Raw genomic sequence first — 15996 nt, 5'->3', positions numbered from 1 at the left:
ATAGTCCAAAAGACATGGAAATAAATATCACCTTAATGACTTGCAGCAAATATATATTTATTTCTTACGTATCACCTTTTGTCTTGCATGTTGAAGACCTAGAAAGCTTTCACACAGATTTTTGAAATAATTCTTGTAATGTTTTATCTGCCTGATTAGTAGACAAGTTGACCAAAATGATCGCATTTGCCAAGAAACCTTTGTCAACCGTCATCTTGATATATTTCACTACACATGATGTCTCATTATGTTGCAAGAAGCCTTGGATGATTGTGTTATATGTGAAATGGTAAGGTGAACAATCATTTTCCTCTATTTTCTCAAATAGTTCACTTGTTTCAATTAGTAGTCCCTCTTTGCAAGACCCTTTGATCATTATATTGTAAGTCCAAACATTAGCTTGCAAACCTTTGGTAGGAAGAGTATTAAAGAGTTCTCTAGCTGTCGTTATTTTCCTAGCATTACACATACCATCAATCAAGATGTTGTAAATCACAATATTAAGGTCTAACTTTTTGTCTTCCATCTCATGAAGCAATGTCATTGCCTCTTGAAAGTGTAGATTCTTCACAAGTCATCTAACAAAATAGCATAAGTTTGGAGATTGGGATGTTGGCCACAAACTAGCAACTCATGGAATAGCTAAACCCACCTATAAGAGTATTGTAAGTGACAACATTGGGAAATATTCTCTTGGTGAACATTTCACGAAAGAGACTCACCGCCTCGTCAGTTCTTCTCTTTTTACAATATCTATGGGTCAATATGTTATAGCTAACAATAAAAGGCGAACAACCCTTTCAAACCATCGTATTAAGTGTTTTGATAGCCTCATCCATTATATTTTGCAAACAATAACCGTCAATCAAAGAAGTGTAAGTGATTGTATCAGACTCTATGCCTCTCTGAATCATCACAGCAAAAACTTCTTTTGTCTCTTTCAACATCCCCTCTTTGTCAAGTGTGTCCACCAATATGTTGAATGTATACACATTTGACATGATTTTCCTATCCGCCATCTCTTTCCAGAGTTTAGGTACCTCCGCCGATGAACTGTAAGTAAAAATGTCTGGCTTAATAATAATAAAAATTTGGAGCATGGAAAGAACCCTTACATGACAATAACGATTGAAGAAGAAAGCAAGAGAGTTTTTACCCATTTCCTGATGTAGTAGTCCAAGAAAAACGGCAGAAGCAGATCTGACGCCTCAAGAGAAATAAGAAGAAATGCAGAAGCGAAACGACAGTGTTTCAATAACTTTCTTCTTTATGACTTTTTTTATATTTTTTATTTCTAAATATTTGTGTGATTGATTGCCATGGTAAATCGCTCATCTTATTGACAGAGAAATTACAATAAGAAAAACAGGTGTTCAAAGGATGCTAAATACATTTTGGTAGCACAACCAACATCCTACTAATAACTCCCATTTCAATGTGCAGAAAAAATCACGAGTTCATACATAATTGCTACAATTAATTTAAATAATTTTTTTTTATTAGCTTAAAATTTTGGGATAAGTAGTAATTTAATATAATATCATAGTCGAGGTATTGAGTCCAAACCTTGACTCCATAATTTATATCATATTTCAGTCAAAAAAGTTTATGTATTGTCTAGTCCCGCACGTGAAGGAAGTTATACAATATTAATTTAAATCAATACAAATTACAAAAAATATATATACTAAACTCTAACTACATATAGAGGCTGCTAAAGCACATCTCTTCGCTCAAGTCTTATATATCGTTTGGGAATGTGCTTTTTAAAAATTGTGATTTGAAAATGTATAATCGTTTTAAAAAATATTTAATTTTAAAGGTTAAAAAACTACGATTTTACTAAACGTTTAATTGTGTTTTAAAAATTCACATTTTCAAATCGCTATTTTTTAGTCGTACGTTTTCAAATCGCAAACCCAAATAGACCTTTAGTCAACGCCATTTTTCCCCGCCAAAAACTTGTGAAACCTTCCATTAACCTTGATCATACTGCATCCAGCAGTCTTAGCAATGCCCGAGCCATCCATCTTGTCTCTCCATCTCTTTGCTTCCTCCCATTTACCACATGATGCATACAAGTTAGCAAACATCATAAACTCCCCGTCACTAAACTGACGAGCCCTGCCAAAATAGAGCTTCATTACTTTCTCCCCGGTGTCAAGGTCTCGATGAGTGACACAGGCACTAAGCAAAGCACCCAAGATAGACTCCCCCGGTTCATATGGCATGGCTTGGATGAGCTGAAATGCACTGTCAAGAAGCTTGGCTCTACTGAGCAGATCAACCATGCAGCCATAGTGCTCTATCTTGGGAGTGATCCCAAAGTCCTTTTCGATGCAATCGAATAATCGGCATCCGTCTTCCACCAATCCTGCATGGCTGCAAGCACTAAGCAGGCCAATGAAGGTAATGTCATCAGGCCTTATGCAGCTCTCTCTCATCTTGTCAAATAGTTTGAGAGCAGCATAGCCATAGCCATGGAGAGCAAGTCCAGAGATTATGGCATTCCAGCAGTAAATATCCTTAACTTGGGATTTAAAGAATACCTGTAAGGCATTCAGTATGCTTCCACACTTGGCATACATGACTATCAGTGATGTTGTGACATGAGGACTTGAGTACTCAAGGCAGTGATCTTTAGCATAAATGTGTATTTTAGTGCCTCTTTCAAAACAACCCATATGAGCACAGCCAGATAAAACAGCAGCCATCGTTAGAAAATCAGGCTTTACATTTCCAGCCTGCATTTCATCGAAAAGATCAACAGCCTTGGCGTAAAGTTGATTGCGTATGTAGCCTCTCACCATTGTGTTCCATGTTATAACATTTTTTGCTGGCATCTCCTTGAATAATCTATGTGCTTCAACCATATCTCCAGCATCGGTATACGCCAGTATAATAGAGTTCCACGAGACAGCATCTTTCGCAGGAATCTTATCAAAGATAATTCTAGCAGATGCTGTTCTTCCCATACTTGCATACCCAGAGACCATGATATTGAAAGATGTGAGGTCCTTTAAAGGCATGGAATCAAAAAGCTCCACTGCAGTACCCATCTGGGCACTGGACACATATGCATCTAACATGGAATTCCAAGCAACCATATCTTTCACAGGCATATTATCAAACACTTTACAAGCATCACCAACGAATCCTAGAGAGGAATACATGTTAAGCAAGGCAGTTTGGACAAACACATGGGTACAGAAGCCAGTTTTTATTGTCTGTCCGTGGAGTGGGAACCCAATGCAAGACCCAGAAAGGTCTCCTGCTGCTTTAAGTAGAATGGGAAATGTATAGTTATCAGCTCTACAACCAAGTTCCTGCATGTTTGTATATGTTAGAATTGCTTTCCTTGCATTGCCCTTGACCACTTGTTCCTTAATTTTCTTATTCCAACTCAGTGGGGAATCAGGCACCGTCGACAGGCTGAACTTGCAGGCCAAGAAAGCCATTTCAGTTCAGAAAATTCATTGGACAGAGATGTGAGGGCTTTCTAATATGGATAAATTTTATTTTATTTTATTTTTTTAAAAAAATCTTTCAATTCTGTCACGTACTTAAAATGCATGTAATTCTTATATACATTTAAAAAAAAAAAAATGTTTGGAAGGAAATTTTATCCTTCTAATATGGTCGGTCCCAAAAAACATTGTTCAAAGGATATACTATAATATTGTGTTGGATAGAAGAGTTTAAATTGGATTATAATTAAAATTAGCATTTGAAATTTTTTAAAGGTAATTTCTTTTGTCAGTCTTAACAGAAGCAAGAGGTGTTAGTTTAAAACTCTATTAAATGATGTAAAAAAAAAAATCTATTAAATCAAGAATTTAAAGTTTTGAATATCATAAGAGATATGTTGTCACGTCATTTTAAAATTCTAAATAATTTGACATCATATACACCATTAAATATAGATAATAATTTTTGTAAGAACTTAACACAAATTATGTTCTTTATGCATTCCAATACCAGTAGGCCACATTAGCTTAGAACACTGAGATAATTTAAGACGAAAACGCTGGATGACATCTACTATCAACCAAAAGAACAATAAATCTAAAACCCATATCAAGAAAAGACCACCCACAACTTCTGTTCTTATTTTATTTTATTTTTTCAAGGGTTGGCTGAACCACCCCCAATGACCTTGGCAGCCACACCTATTTAGCCATTTGGGGGTGGCTGGCATAGGGGTGGCTCGAACCACCCCAATGTTTTTTTTTTTTTTTTTTTTTTTTTTTAAAGAATACATTTGATCCACGTGTTGTTTAATGACTTTATTTTTGCCCACCTCGATTTTTAAAGGTTGACCTTTCGAGGGTAACGGAACCACTCTCATACTAGTTATATGGGGGTGACCAAATCATCCCCTTGGTTATTGAGGATGGTTTGGCCACCACTAAAAGGCCAACTCTTAAAAATTTGTTTTGAGTGTTGGTCCCTTAGGGGGGTAGTTGAATCACCCCTGGTTGGCCATGGGGGTGGCTCGAGCTGTCCTTTTTTTTTTTTCTATATAAAAAAAATATTTTTAAAGAGTTTTTTAATTTTTAATGAGGCATGTGGCCTTGTAAATTTTTTTTTTTTTAGTTGGACATGGATTTCCATTAGTTTTATGGACAAACGATGGACGAAGTGACCATTTCCATTTTTATCCTTAAGCAAGTACTATCTACGATACGAATTGAAACTGAGGTGGGCAAAAAGGGGGGGGGTTCAAAGGCATTTAACCATCTTTTTTAAAAAATGTTTTATAATTTTTTTTAGATTTTAAAATAATATTAATAAGGTATATGATGCACATGTTATTTGCTTGATGTGGTATGGCGTAAAAATATTGGAAGGGACATGGACATAAGGACCATCTCAATTTTTAGCCTCCAGATAGGTACCACCTATGATACTTTTAAAAACTGATGTAGCCGTTTAATATTAAGCCTTACAATGGGGAAAAAACCGCAATATTCTCTAAAACCGTATTCTTTAAAACTGCATCCGCATTCGCATGTGAGGATATTGGATAACGGATAACGGTTAGATGCGGACGGTTATTATCCGCCTGTATTTTCCCCCCTACTAGCAATCATGGAACTTTGTCTCTCTCCTAAAAGGTTTTGATATACCTTTACTTATCTAAGTTTTGTAAAATAGAATTAGGTCAATAACTTCCCAATATATATTGTTTGTTGTTGCATGACATTAATGAGAAGGGTGTTTCCCTTAGCAAGTTTAAGAGGAAGATTCTCTTGATTCCCTGGATTTTTTCTATATCATGTGGTTTAAAAAAAAAAAAAAAAAAAATGGACTCTTGGATATGGAGCCAAAGAAGCCCTTGTATTATAAAAAGTTTCTTTCATTTTTCTTCTATTCATAGCAATCAAAATGAGATTAAGGAAGTTGTGATGGGTTTAATTAGTGTTAACAGGGCAGCTCTGATTATGACTCCATAATATATGAATGAACTCCCACATCACCTATTGGCCGGTGAAATTCCTATCAATTTTATTTCATTAACAGATAATACCATAAATCTAAACAACCATCCAGAACTTAACTATTTAATCCATTCACAATCGTTGGTACCATCAAAGCAAGCAAGCAAACAAAAACATTAAATTTTGCTTTTAAAAGGAGCCCACCTCTTTGCATACAAATGGCCGTACATCGGGTCACTTATTTGGCTTATTTCTTATTCTTTGTATATATTTTTGCATTGTTTTATTTTGTTTTAAGTTTGTTATCGGAGAGTCCATCTGTTTTTCGGTTTTAAGATTCTCCACTCTCTCTTCGTTCTTCATTTCAGATCAAGAGTGGGAAGAATCGTCTCTTATAACCCTTTTCTCATATTTAATTAAAAAAAGAAAAAAATACAGATTAAAAGAAAGTATATGAAATGCATAAATGCGACACAGTTGTTATTATTCTAATAATTTTAATAATTAATTTTTGTTAAAAAAAAATTCAAATAATTAGTTTGAAGTGTCATGTTAATATTGTTAAATGAATGCCGGATAAAATTATAACATTTAACCTTTCTCTTATTATTATAAATCAAGCAAACCAACGAGTGCGCAAGCACATATTATTATTGTTATTATTATTAATTATGTGGCTTTAAACCTTCCAAATGGCTAAACTGCATTTTCTTTTCTTTTGTCCCTTCTGATAAGAAGAATTGATATCTTATCTTATTTGTTCCTAATAATCAAATCCAACATCTTAAAAATAAAATGCTTATTTTTCTTAAACTCATAAATCGATTCCAAATAGAACCAAAAAAGAAAAAGAAAAAAGAAAGAAAGTACTTACTTAAGTCAATTATTAATATTTTTATTGGGTAATTATAAGAATTTATGCAGACTTGGCCTAAATTTATCCCTTAAAATACACTAATTGGATTCCTATGAATTGGAAGGGATCCTTATCCGTTCCTGAGTGGGGACAAGAGACATCCTTAATTCAAGATGCCGACACAAAAAAAAAAAAAAAAAAAAAAAAAAGACACAAAAGACAAACTTTACCTGTTCCAGCTCACCCTCATCTAGCGGGCACTCAAATTCTGTAGATTGTTCTGTAATGCCTGTACGTAGACGTGACAGCAGTGGCTTCTCCTATAGATGTGACACGTGTCATTTCAACTTTGACATTTAATACCGTTTAATTTTAAAAGAGTAATGATTAAATACTACTCAAATATACAACTTTTCACCACCTTGCCTATGTGGCAAAATGGTCCCCACTACTTTTTGAATATTTTTATTTTTTAAAAATAAATTAAGGTAGGGGACCACCTTGCCACATAGGCAAGGTGGTGAAAAATTGTATCTTTGGGTGGTATTCAATCATTACTCATTTTAAAAACCCTAAAACGTGAAGGTCACCTTCTCTCTTCCTTGTTGATAATTCTGATGAAAGATGTCGAGTTTGTTGGACAAACGATTGTAATTATTTTATAAAAGGTGATTGATTTGATATAAAGTATAAAAAAGTTTAAAATTATTTTATAAAAAAATGAAAAAGTTTTATTTTGTATTAAATTTTTTTATTTAGATAATAATTAAAAAATTATTGATTTGATAAAAAGAGTGAAAAAAACAAAAAATGTTTTTTATTTGATTTTTTTTTAAAAAAAATGAAAAATATAGAAAAGGAAAAATGAAAAATATAGAAAAGGAGTGAGAATTGTTTGCCAAACAAGTTCGTCATGTTTGCAATTGCACTTTTGACAAGAAAGCTGGTGTATTTGTATGCACTACTTGCGATTTTGCATTGGGTTTAGAATAACTCTTATGCTTGTTGCTAACCATAAATATGACGATCATTTCATCAAGTTTACCTACATTTCAAAAGATTATTGTTTAATTTGTGAAGAAGAAAAATATTTAAATCACTTGTTTTATTGTTTTGTAAAATGCGACTTTCTTGTTTTTTTCCAATATAATTTTTTTTTTTTTTTTAAAATATCCATAAGTTAAGTTTGGAAGTACATCTGACTGGTATCACTAGCACCCTCGGATTATGATCTCCTATAATTTCAAAAAAAAATTGCGATTATCAAATTATGTGAATTTAGATCATTATGCATTGAATGACATGAAAAATGCTATATATTAAAAATGTGATATGTTAACAATGAGAATGTAATATATTTTTATCAGGTTCTTACACTTTATGTCATATAAAAACTTTGAGCAAAAAGCTGTATTTTGGTTTAATAAAAAATAAGTGTCTCTTCAAAAGTGAAGAAAAAGTATTTTGAAATAATTTGATTTGATTTTTTTTTTTTTGCCTCGATAACATGTCATATAATTAATATGTAGCATTTTTCAGTCATTCGATGTAAAAAAAAGACTTGAATTCACATTATTTGAGAATTTCAAATTAATTTGAAATTGTAAAAAATTCTAATCTAGAACCCTCTCACTTTTGTCCCAACTCACTTCATGTGATGGTTGTGGTGAGGCTTACAATGGTGTGTCCCTAAATTGCACTCAATGCAAATTTAATGTTCACCACTTAGAATCGTGTCTCATCAAAATAACTAAAAATGTCACTTCATAAGAGATTCGGACCCACCTTAGATCTTGGGGGCTTCTCTGTCCCCAAATTTAAAAGAAACAACATTTTTGGTTCCACTCCGCCCCCATAGTGATGATCGGAGAAAGCCGGCAACGTAGCCTTAGACTCACACAAGGCACAGAGGTTCATGAGCATACTAGCTATCACAGAACCCTACCTCTCCTGATGTTTGGTTATATTTTTAATTATTTAAGTTGAGGAAAAATGGACTATTGGATGTGGAGCAAAGACGCCATTGTATTATAAAGAGTTTTTTTTTTTTTAATTTTTTCAATTTTCTTCTATTCATATAGCATTCAAAATGAGATAAAAGGAACTTGTGAAGTTTTTAATGTTAACCGGGCAACACTCAACGACGGAACTAGAAAGTTTTTAATGTATGAATATATTCAAACTTATGACAATGATAAATCCAATTGGTGCTAAAGCATCTTCTCAGAAGTCCAAGTGTAGAGAATGGGATTTATACAAGGTTAGAATTACAAATTTTAAATTTTAAAATTTAAGCTTTTTAATTATTGTATAAATTGAGATTTTGATCGATTAGCAATTTTAAAAGTCATATTATATTTTGGGATAAAAGAAGATAAAAGTCTTGCCTATAGTGTTGCTCGTGAAAATTAGACCTTATTATTATTATTATTATTTTATATACAAATGCTTATTTAATTTTCACTAATATATCACCTAATTGTGTGTATGTCCTCTATTAAATAGGAGAAATGTTAAAGCTCAATGTGGTGTAATTTTAGGGTTCTTCTATGCTAATAAGACACCATAATTTTAATAAAAAAAATTATAATTTTATTTTTCTTTTCTGTTTTTATTAAAAAAAAAATCATATCAGCATAAAAATGTCACAAGAATGGCACTAGAATGAATTGTAGCATTTTTTTATTAAATAATATTAATTCACTGAATAAAAAAAAAATAGTATTAATTCACACTGCATAGTGTCAGACAAAACGAACACGTGTAACCATAACTTCCACTAAAGTACCTCGGCTCTGAAGAGAGATTGAGAGAGAGAGAGCAGGATTCACATTGAACTAGAAAGCTTCTTTGGGTACGCTGTGCAACTCTTAAGCCCCCGAAGTTCCAAAGGCAAACAAAAATGGCTGCAATGCCTTTCTCTGCCCCTTTAAATGGTTTCATGCAAACCAAAATTAACCCAAGTTCTTCTACTTCTCTATGGCCTTCAATGGCTTTTTCGATCCCATCCATCAAAACCTCACTTGGGTCCTCCAAATCAGCCCTTTTTCAACACGGGCTCTCTTTGCAATCATCAACTTTTCCTGGGTATCTCTTGAAATCTCGTTCTTTTGGAGTTAACGCCAGAGCGGCAACGGAGAAGACTATCTATGATTTCACTGTCAAAGTAAGCTTTTTTGGAGGAAGAACTACTCCTTATTTTGTCCCCCTTCTTTCCTTTTAGTTGTAAAGTTTTTGCTATTGTTTGAATTGTGACTCTTCTGTGAGTAATTTGAGTTCTGGTTAGTGGGTATTGGGTTGTGGATTGGTTATAAACATTTGGGAGTATTCTTGTCATGTAAATGTATGTGTGTGCGTGTGTGAATTTCCAGCATTTTGGATGTAACAGAGGAAAAGAAGCAACCTTTTAGAACTGGTAAGTGGTAACTCTTTTGTGTATCTTGGCAGTGCTCTTAACTTGAACAATTAAGAGGAAATAAAACTTGAACAACTAAGAGGAAATTCATGGGAACTATATAGTTATATTGTGCTTATTCATGGAGGTTTGTTGATGCAGGATATTGATGGGAAGGATGTTTCTCTTAGCAAGTTTAAGGGGAAGGTTCTCTTGATTGTCAATGTCGCTTCAAAATGGTATTCACACCTGAATGACGATTTTGCAGCTTTGAATACTTGCGTTTCAGCCAAATTTTTATCCCCCTTTTTATTTTGTCTACCATTTAAAATCCCAGTTTCTATATCATACTCATTTCAGTTTGTGATATATCTGTGATTTTTTTTTTTTAATCACAGTGGTTTGACACCTTCAAATTACTCAGAACTGTCTCACATATATGAGAAGTACAAAACTCAAGGTATGTTACAGCAAATGGAGGATAGTGCCGTTATTTTTAGTTTTAAGATATTTTGAAAATTGACACTTACACCCAATTGAACTGTGATTAACGTGTCGGGCTGTTTATTTTTGACCTTTCAGAAATGTGTCCATAGGTCTTGCTTCTGCTTTGGTGTTGTTTGTCGAAGTAGAGTTGGATGCACCATTGCTCATATTTTGAATTTGCAAACAAGTTTTTGTAAACTAAAGAGAGAATTAGGGTAAAATGCCTTAGCACTTGATGCTTAGGTATTGTATTGAAATAGTATTTATAGACATGTACAGTGTGCCGTGTATATGGCATGCTATAATTACATAAGCTAAGTATGGTAAGTAGTATTCTGTCCTAGGAGAGTGTAGAAGGCAATATAGCCGTTGGTGTGTACAAAGGGGAATAGAATTAATGATTATCGGGAGATATGCTAGCTGTAGGTCTGATATGGTGAGAGGATCCGATTGTGTCCCTGTTGAGGAAAGCTTCCTTGAATCACGACTGACTTCTCTAGATGTTGTATGCTGTCAATTAGTGAGATTGAGGCTGGAATAATGGCTGATTTTGCTGAGTAGGAGTCAGATGTGGTTTGGTTGTGTGAATTTACTGTAGTATCCTTAACACCCCCCGCAAACTGATGGGGGGAGCGACCGGCAGTTTGTCACGCAAGAAATAGAACTGATCGGCAGTGAGGCCCGTGGTGAAGATGTCAGCCACTTGATCAAGGATGGAGAGGTAGCGAAGTTGGATGTCATGGTTGGTGACCTTTTCCCGGATGAAGTGAACTTCGACTTCAATGTGTTTGGTGCGTGCATGCGATACGGGGTTGGATGCCAAGGCCAAGGTGCCAAAGTTATCACACCAGATGGTGGGTGGAGAGGGCAGTGAGATCTGCAAGTCGCGGAAGAGCATGCAGAGCCAGTAGAGGTCGGCTGTAGCGAGGGACATGGCGCGATACACGGCTTCAGTGCTTGATCTGGAGACGACATGCTGTTTCTTGGCGGACCAGGAGATCAGTTTGGGACCTAAGAAGATGCCAAAGCCGGTGGTGGAGCGTGTGTCGTCGGGATTTCTTGCCCAGTCAAAGTCGCAAAACCTAGTGAGTGTGAGGGCTCCTTTGCTGTAGTGAAGTCCGGAGTCTACGGTCCCTTTCAAGTAACGAAGAACTTGCTTTGCAACTGTCCAGTGAACTGAGGTTGGGGTGTGCGTGTGTTGACAAAGCTAGTTGATAGAGTAGGCAATATCCGGGTGAGGGTGGCATATTGAAGAGCTCCGACAATGTTCATAGACATGTACAGTGTGCCGTGTATATGGCATGCTATAATTACATAAGCTAAGTATGGTAAGTAGCGTCCTAGGAGAGTGTAGAAGGCAATATAGCCGTTGGTGTGTACAAAGGGGAATAGAATTAATGAGTATTGGGAGATATGCTAGCTGTAGGTCTGATATGGTGAGAGGATCCGAATGTGTCCCTGTTGAGGAAAGCTTCCTTGAATCACGGCTAACTTCTCCAGATGTTGTCTGCTGTCAATCAGTGAGATTGAGGCTGGAATAATGGCTGATTTTGCTGAGTAGGAGTCGGATGTGGAATGGTTGTGTGAGTTTACTGTAGTATCCTTAACAGTTTTCCCTGCTGTTCCCATATTATGTGATTCAAATGACAGAAAAATGGACTCTTGAGTATGGAACCACAGACAGCCTTAAGTGACAAAGTTTCTTCTTTTTCCTTCATATTCATGGCAATGAAAAGGAGATAAAGGAAGTACTGATGTTTTAAGTGTTAACAGGACAGCACTGATTATGAATCCTCCTAGTACTTCTTTTGGATCCCTTCCAACAGATGGGTGTTCGGGATCAAATCATTTTATTATGCGTTTAGCTCTCATGCAGCATGGCTTTTATTTCTCTTGGAAGAGCATTTAGATAAACAAGGCCCCCTAAGAGTAACATTATTTGTTTGGATAGTAGCGTTAGGAAAGATTTTGACTTAGGCATGTCATACTTATTAAAAAAAAAAAAAAAAAAAAGAAGAAGAAAGATGCACGTCATAGTGATGGATTGGTGTTGTATGTGCAAGAAGAGCGGGAAATCCGTCGATCATCTTTCACTCCACTACCGAGTGGGTCATGCCCCAATGGGTGGTGGAGTTGTTGGCTAGTTGGAGAGGCCAGTTTGGTAGCCATCGTAATATAGAAGTTTGGAGAATAGTTCCGCTTTGCTTGATTTGGTGTATTTGGAGAGAACGCGATGCTTAAAATTTTGAGAGAACGATGATAGAACTAAAAGTTATTTTGTTCAAAACTCTTTATGGGTGGATGGTTGCTTTCAACAGTTCTCGCTTTTCTAATTTTCAAATTTTCTAGAATTTTTGAATTTGTGTTCTTCTTCTTCTCCCTAATTGGGGTTCTCTCTTGTATACTCCATGTGTAATTGGGTTGCACCTGACAGTGCTTTCTAATAAGATTGAATTACTTATCAAAAAATAAATTTATTTATGTAAGGTTTGTGGCTGATTAGGGTGTGTCAATTTGTTTGTATTTGTCTATCAAGTTGTCCTGAAAATCTGAAAACAACCCCTCATCACTCACTGTTCCCTACTGCATTTGTCTGGTTCATGTACCTTGCAAACCGTAGTATATATCTCACACACTATCAACACGTGGTCCTGAAGAAATGATAGATGTGGGAAGTTTAGTTGGTCCTGCAAATGTTTGATGGTCTTTCATGCATATCTGATCAATTATTGTTTTGTTCAAATTTAGGATAAAATAAGTAATTTCATTTTAAAGCATCTGAGAAGTCCTAGAAAAAAGAAAAGAAAAAAAGAAAAGAAAAGAGATTTATTATTGATGTCTCCTTCACACCCGTGGAGAATTTCTAACTTAAGGAAGAAAATGTTTTCTCATGAGTGATACTTTAAAACTGTATTCTCCTTGCAGGATTTGAAATTCTAGCTTTCCCTTGCAATCAGTTTGGTGGGCAAGAACCTGGATCGAACGCAGAAATCAAGCAGTTTGCTTGTACAAGGTTTAAAGCAGAATATCCGATTTTTGATAAGGTGTGTTGAATGCATTTTTCTTCTGCACATAACAAGATGGTCAGAGAGCCGTAGTCTAGTACTAAGGGTTTTGCACAACAGGTTGATGTCAATGGGCCAAGTACTGCTCCAGTTTACCAATTCCTGAAATCAAATGCTGGAGGATTTTTAGGTGATCTTATCAAGTGGAATTTTGAGAAGTTCTTGGTGGACAAAAATGGTAAAGTTGTTGAGAGATACCCACCAACAACATCACCTTTTCAAATTGAGGTATGTTTTTCCTCAATGTATTTTTTGGCAGTCAATTCTAGAGTTTGGAAGTTCCTTGATATTAAGTACTGGTTGAAATCAATTATTTCAACTTTTACATATTATTGGCAATGGTAATGAAGCTGTCTGCCCCACTTCAAATATTTCAGGACATCTAATTGTAATGAAAATCAAGTTGTTTTACACTTATAATTCCTATGGACAGGGACTCCATTTGAAATATATAAAGTGAAATTTTTTCAAAGTAGATCCTATTTGGAAGTCAACATGAGTGCACTTCAGAAATCTGTTCTACACCTCTTTTTTCTATTAAAGCTTTGCCGGGAGAGAACTAGTTTAAAAAACTTAGACATGTCATCAATTGCATCTAATGGTTTCCCACATTTATTCCTAGTATATAGAAGGTTTCATATCCCTAATTTGATGGTCAGGGGGTTGAATTTGTTGTTGACTGCAATCCATTTGAAATATACAGATAACATTCGACTCTTCTAAGTTGATTTTTAGCAAATGAATGAACCTTTTTGGCTTCTGTTTGAGTTGTTTAATTAATTTAAGTTTGAAACTATTAGTAACTTCAATCCAAAGGTACCCACTACTCAGAAGTTTATGATGTAGGCAACCAACCAAGACTATGACCAATGCTACTACAAAACATTATGAGTTAGTGCACATGTGATAAGGTTCTCAAAAGAGAACTCACTACACATCATTTGATTTTTTGAGTGATACTTAAGACAGTTAATTTAGTAACATAGTTTATCAACGCGGCACCCTTAATCAAAATCAGATCGAAATTTTGAGCAGAACTTTTGAAACCTCTTGACATCGAAGGAGGAACCAAAATCGAGTATGCTGGGTGATGGGGAGTTTGTGTTATGTCATGATACTTTTCTACATATTGGATTTTCTGTTTCTGTTTCTGTTTCTGAGACTAGTTGGCTTGGAAACTACGGCATCAATTGTTTACTTTTTGATAGTGAATTTCTTCCAAAACTTCCTCTTACATGTGAAGAGCGTTGGAAGAAATTCCTTTCTGCTTCTCTGATTGATTGCTTAAATTTTTTCAGAAGGATATCCAACGGGTCGTCGCGGCATGAACATAGAGCTGCAAAGGCATGCATGGCATCATCAGCTATGCTGAGGGAAGAAGACTGCAAGGGTATATGTAAATATCTGGATTACTCGTCACTCAAATCGTTGTACTTTCTATATATGCAAGTTATTTGCGGTTCATACTTATAAAGTTACTTATAAAGCTGCAAAGTTCCCACTTCTTTCATCATCTCTTCTAAAATCCTATCCTATTCCCAAAACATATATTGGAAGGAGGTTTAGATTCTCTTTAAGAACCTATTCAAATTTATCCTGTTACGGATTTGATATATATTCAAGTTCCTAACATATATCAAATACACATAGGAAACACCAAAAGAAAGGACATCAAGGTTGAACATTAGATGTGTGTTTTGGATGCATTTCGTTTATCCCATGTTTATCATTGCCACTTTCCTACACGAAATGTGACAAAATTTGGGAAAGTGCCGAAATTTCGTTTTCTATAAAGTGATAATATCTTCTTGGAAGGGGTACAAATTGTAAAATCTTACAATTTACTATCCATTCATTCAATATTTAATTTTTGGACAAATATATTTAAGTCCCCTGAGCTAACTTTCAAAAAAACTTCACAAACTGACATGTGTGATATTTAAATATATCAAATTATCCTTTGCGACAAATAAGCAACTACGTTAAGGTTGGTCATTAGTTTTTATTTTTATTTTTTTGGTTTTCTTTTTTCCAAAAGAAAAAGAAAAAGATAAGTAACTCAAAGGTGGCCGAACCATCCCGTAAATGAAGGAGAGAAGGAGGGGGTGGTTTGACCACTCCACAATCTATGGTTCACTAAGGTTGGCAAACGAGCTACCTCTACCTGTGTTAATATATTTTTTAAACAATTTTTTTTTAAAGGATAAATTTGGTTTTTCAGGAGTGAAATAAGGTGACTACTTTTCCATCCAACCTAACGGCCAAAACTAACATAGTGGCTTATTTGTTACAAAATGGTAGTTTAACGTATCAAACTATCATATCTATCAGTTCGTGAAACCTTTTTTTTAAAAAAAAAAAAATTGATAAATCATTGGACTTAAATGTATTTATGCCTTTTATCTTTTTTAGAGGGCACGATAATTTATACATTAGAGGTGTGTCCTTCTCGGTCCTCTTCTATTAGGAAATAGTCCCCTCAATGTTCTAACACCCACAACATATATAGATTAAACTATCTCACAACATTCTGAATTAAGCTCACATATTGCTTTAATGGGCAATCAACCAACTCTTGAAACATACTCCAACCCACGTGACAAAGTATAATATAAATATTGCAACTACTTAAATGGTTTGGTAGTTGAAATCTAAAATCTAAAAGACATTGCAAATGACCCTCTAATTTAGAACTAGAAAACTAAGATTTATAAAAAGAAGAACGATAGAAACAATACTTTTATTCCATCACTA

General features: G+C 34.8%; 2 protein-coding genes across 2 annotated transcripts; one reads left to right on the top strand and one right to left on the bottom strand.

The window, feature by feature from the left end:
- Positions 1–1647: 1647 nt before the first annotated feature.
- LOC133871294 (pentatricopeptide repeat-containing protein At3g29230-like) lies at positions 1648–3516 on the bottom strand. Its single transcript, XM_062308705.1, has one exon. It carries the CDS (start codon positions 3456–3458, stop codon positions 1932–1934), a length of 1527 nt encoding a protein of 508 aa, XP_062164689.1. The 5' UTR covers positions 3459–3516; the 3' UTR covers positions 1648–1931.
- Positions 3517–9078: 5562 nt separating this feature from the next.
- On the top strand, positions 9079–14747 carry LOC133871295 (phospholipid hydroperoxide glutathione peroxidase 1, chloroplastic-like). Its single transcript, XM_062308706.1, has 6 exons — positions 9079–9463; positions 9854–9930; positions 10090–10151; positions 13103–13221; positions 13303–13470; positions 14541–14747. Exons 1-6 carry the CDS (start codon positions 9200–9202, stop codon positions 14568–14570), a joined length of 720 nt encoding a protein of 239 aa, XP_062164690.1. The 5' UTR covers positions 9079–9199; the 3' UTR covers positions 14571–14747.
- The last annotated feature ends 1249 nt before the right edge of the window (positions 14748–15996 follow it).

This window comes from Alnus glutinosa, chromosome 6 (assembly GCF_958979055.1).
Source record: "Alnus glutinosa chromosome 6, dhAlnGlut1.1, whole genome shotgun sequence".
NCBI lineage: Eukaryota > Viridiplantae > Streptophyta > Magnoliopsida > Fagales > Betulaceae > Alnus > Alnus glutinosa.
This window is presented reverse-complemented; position numbering and strand designations above follow the sequence as displayed.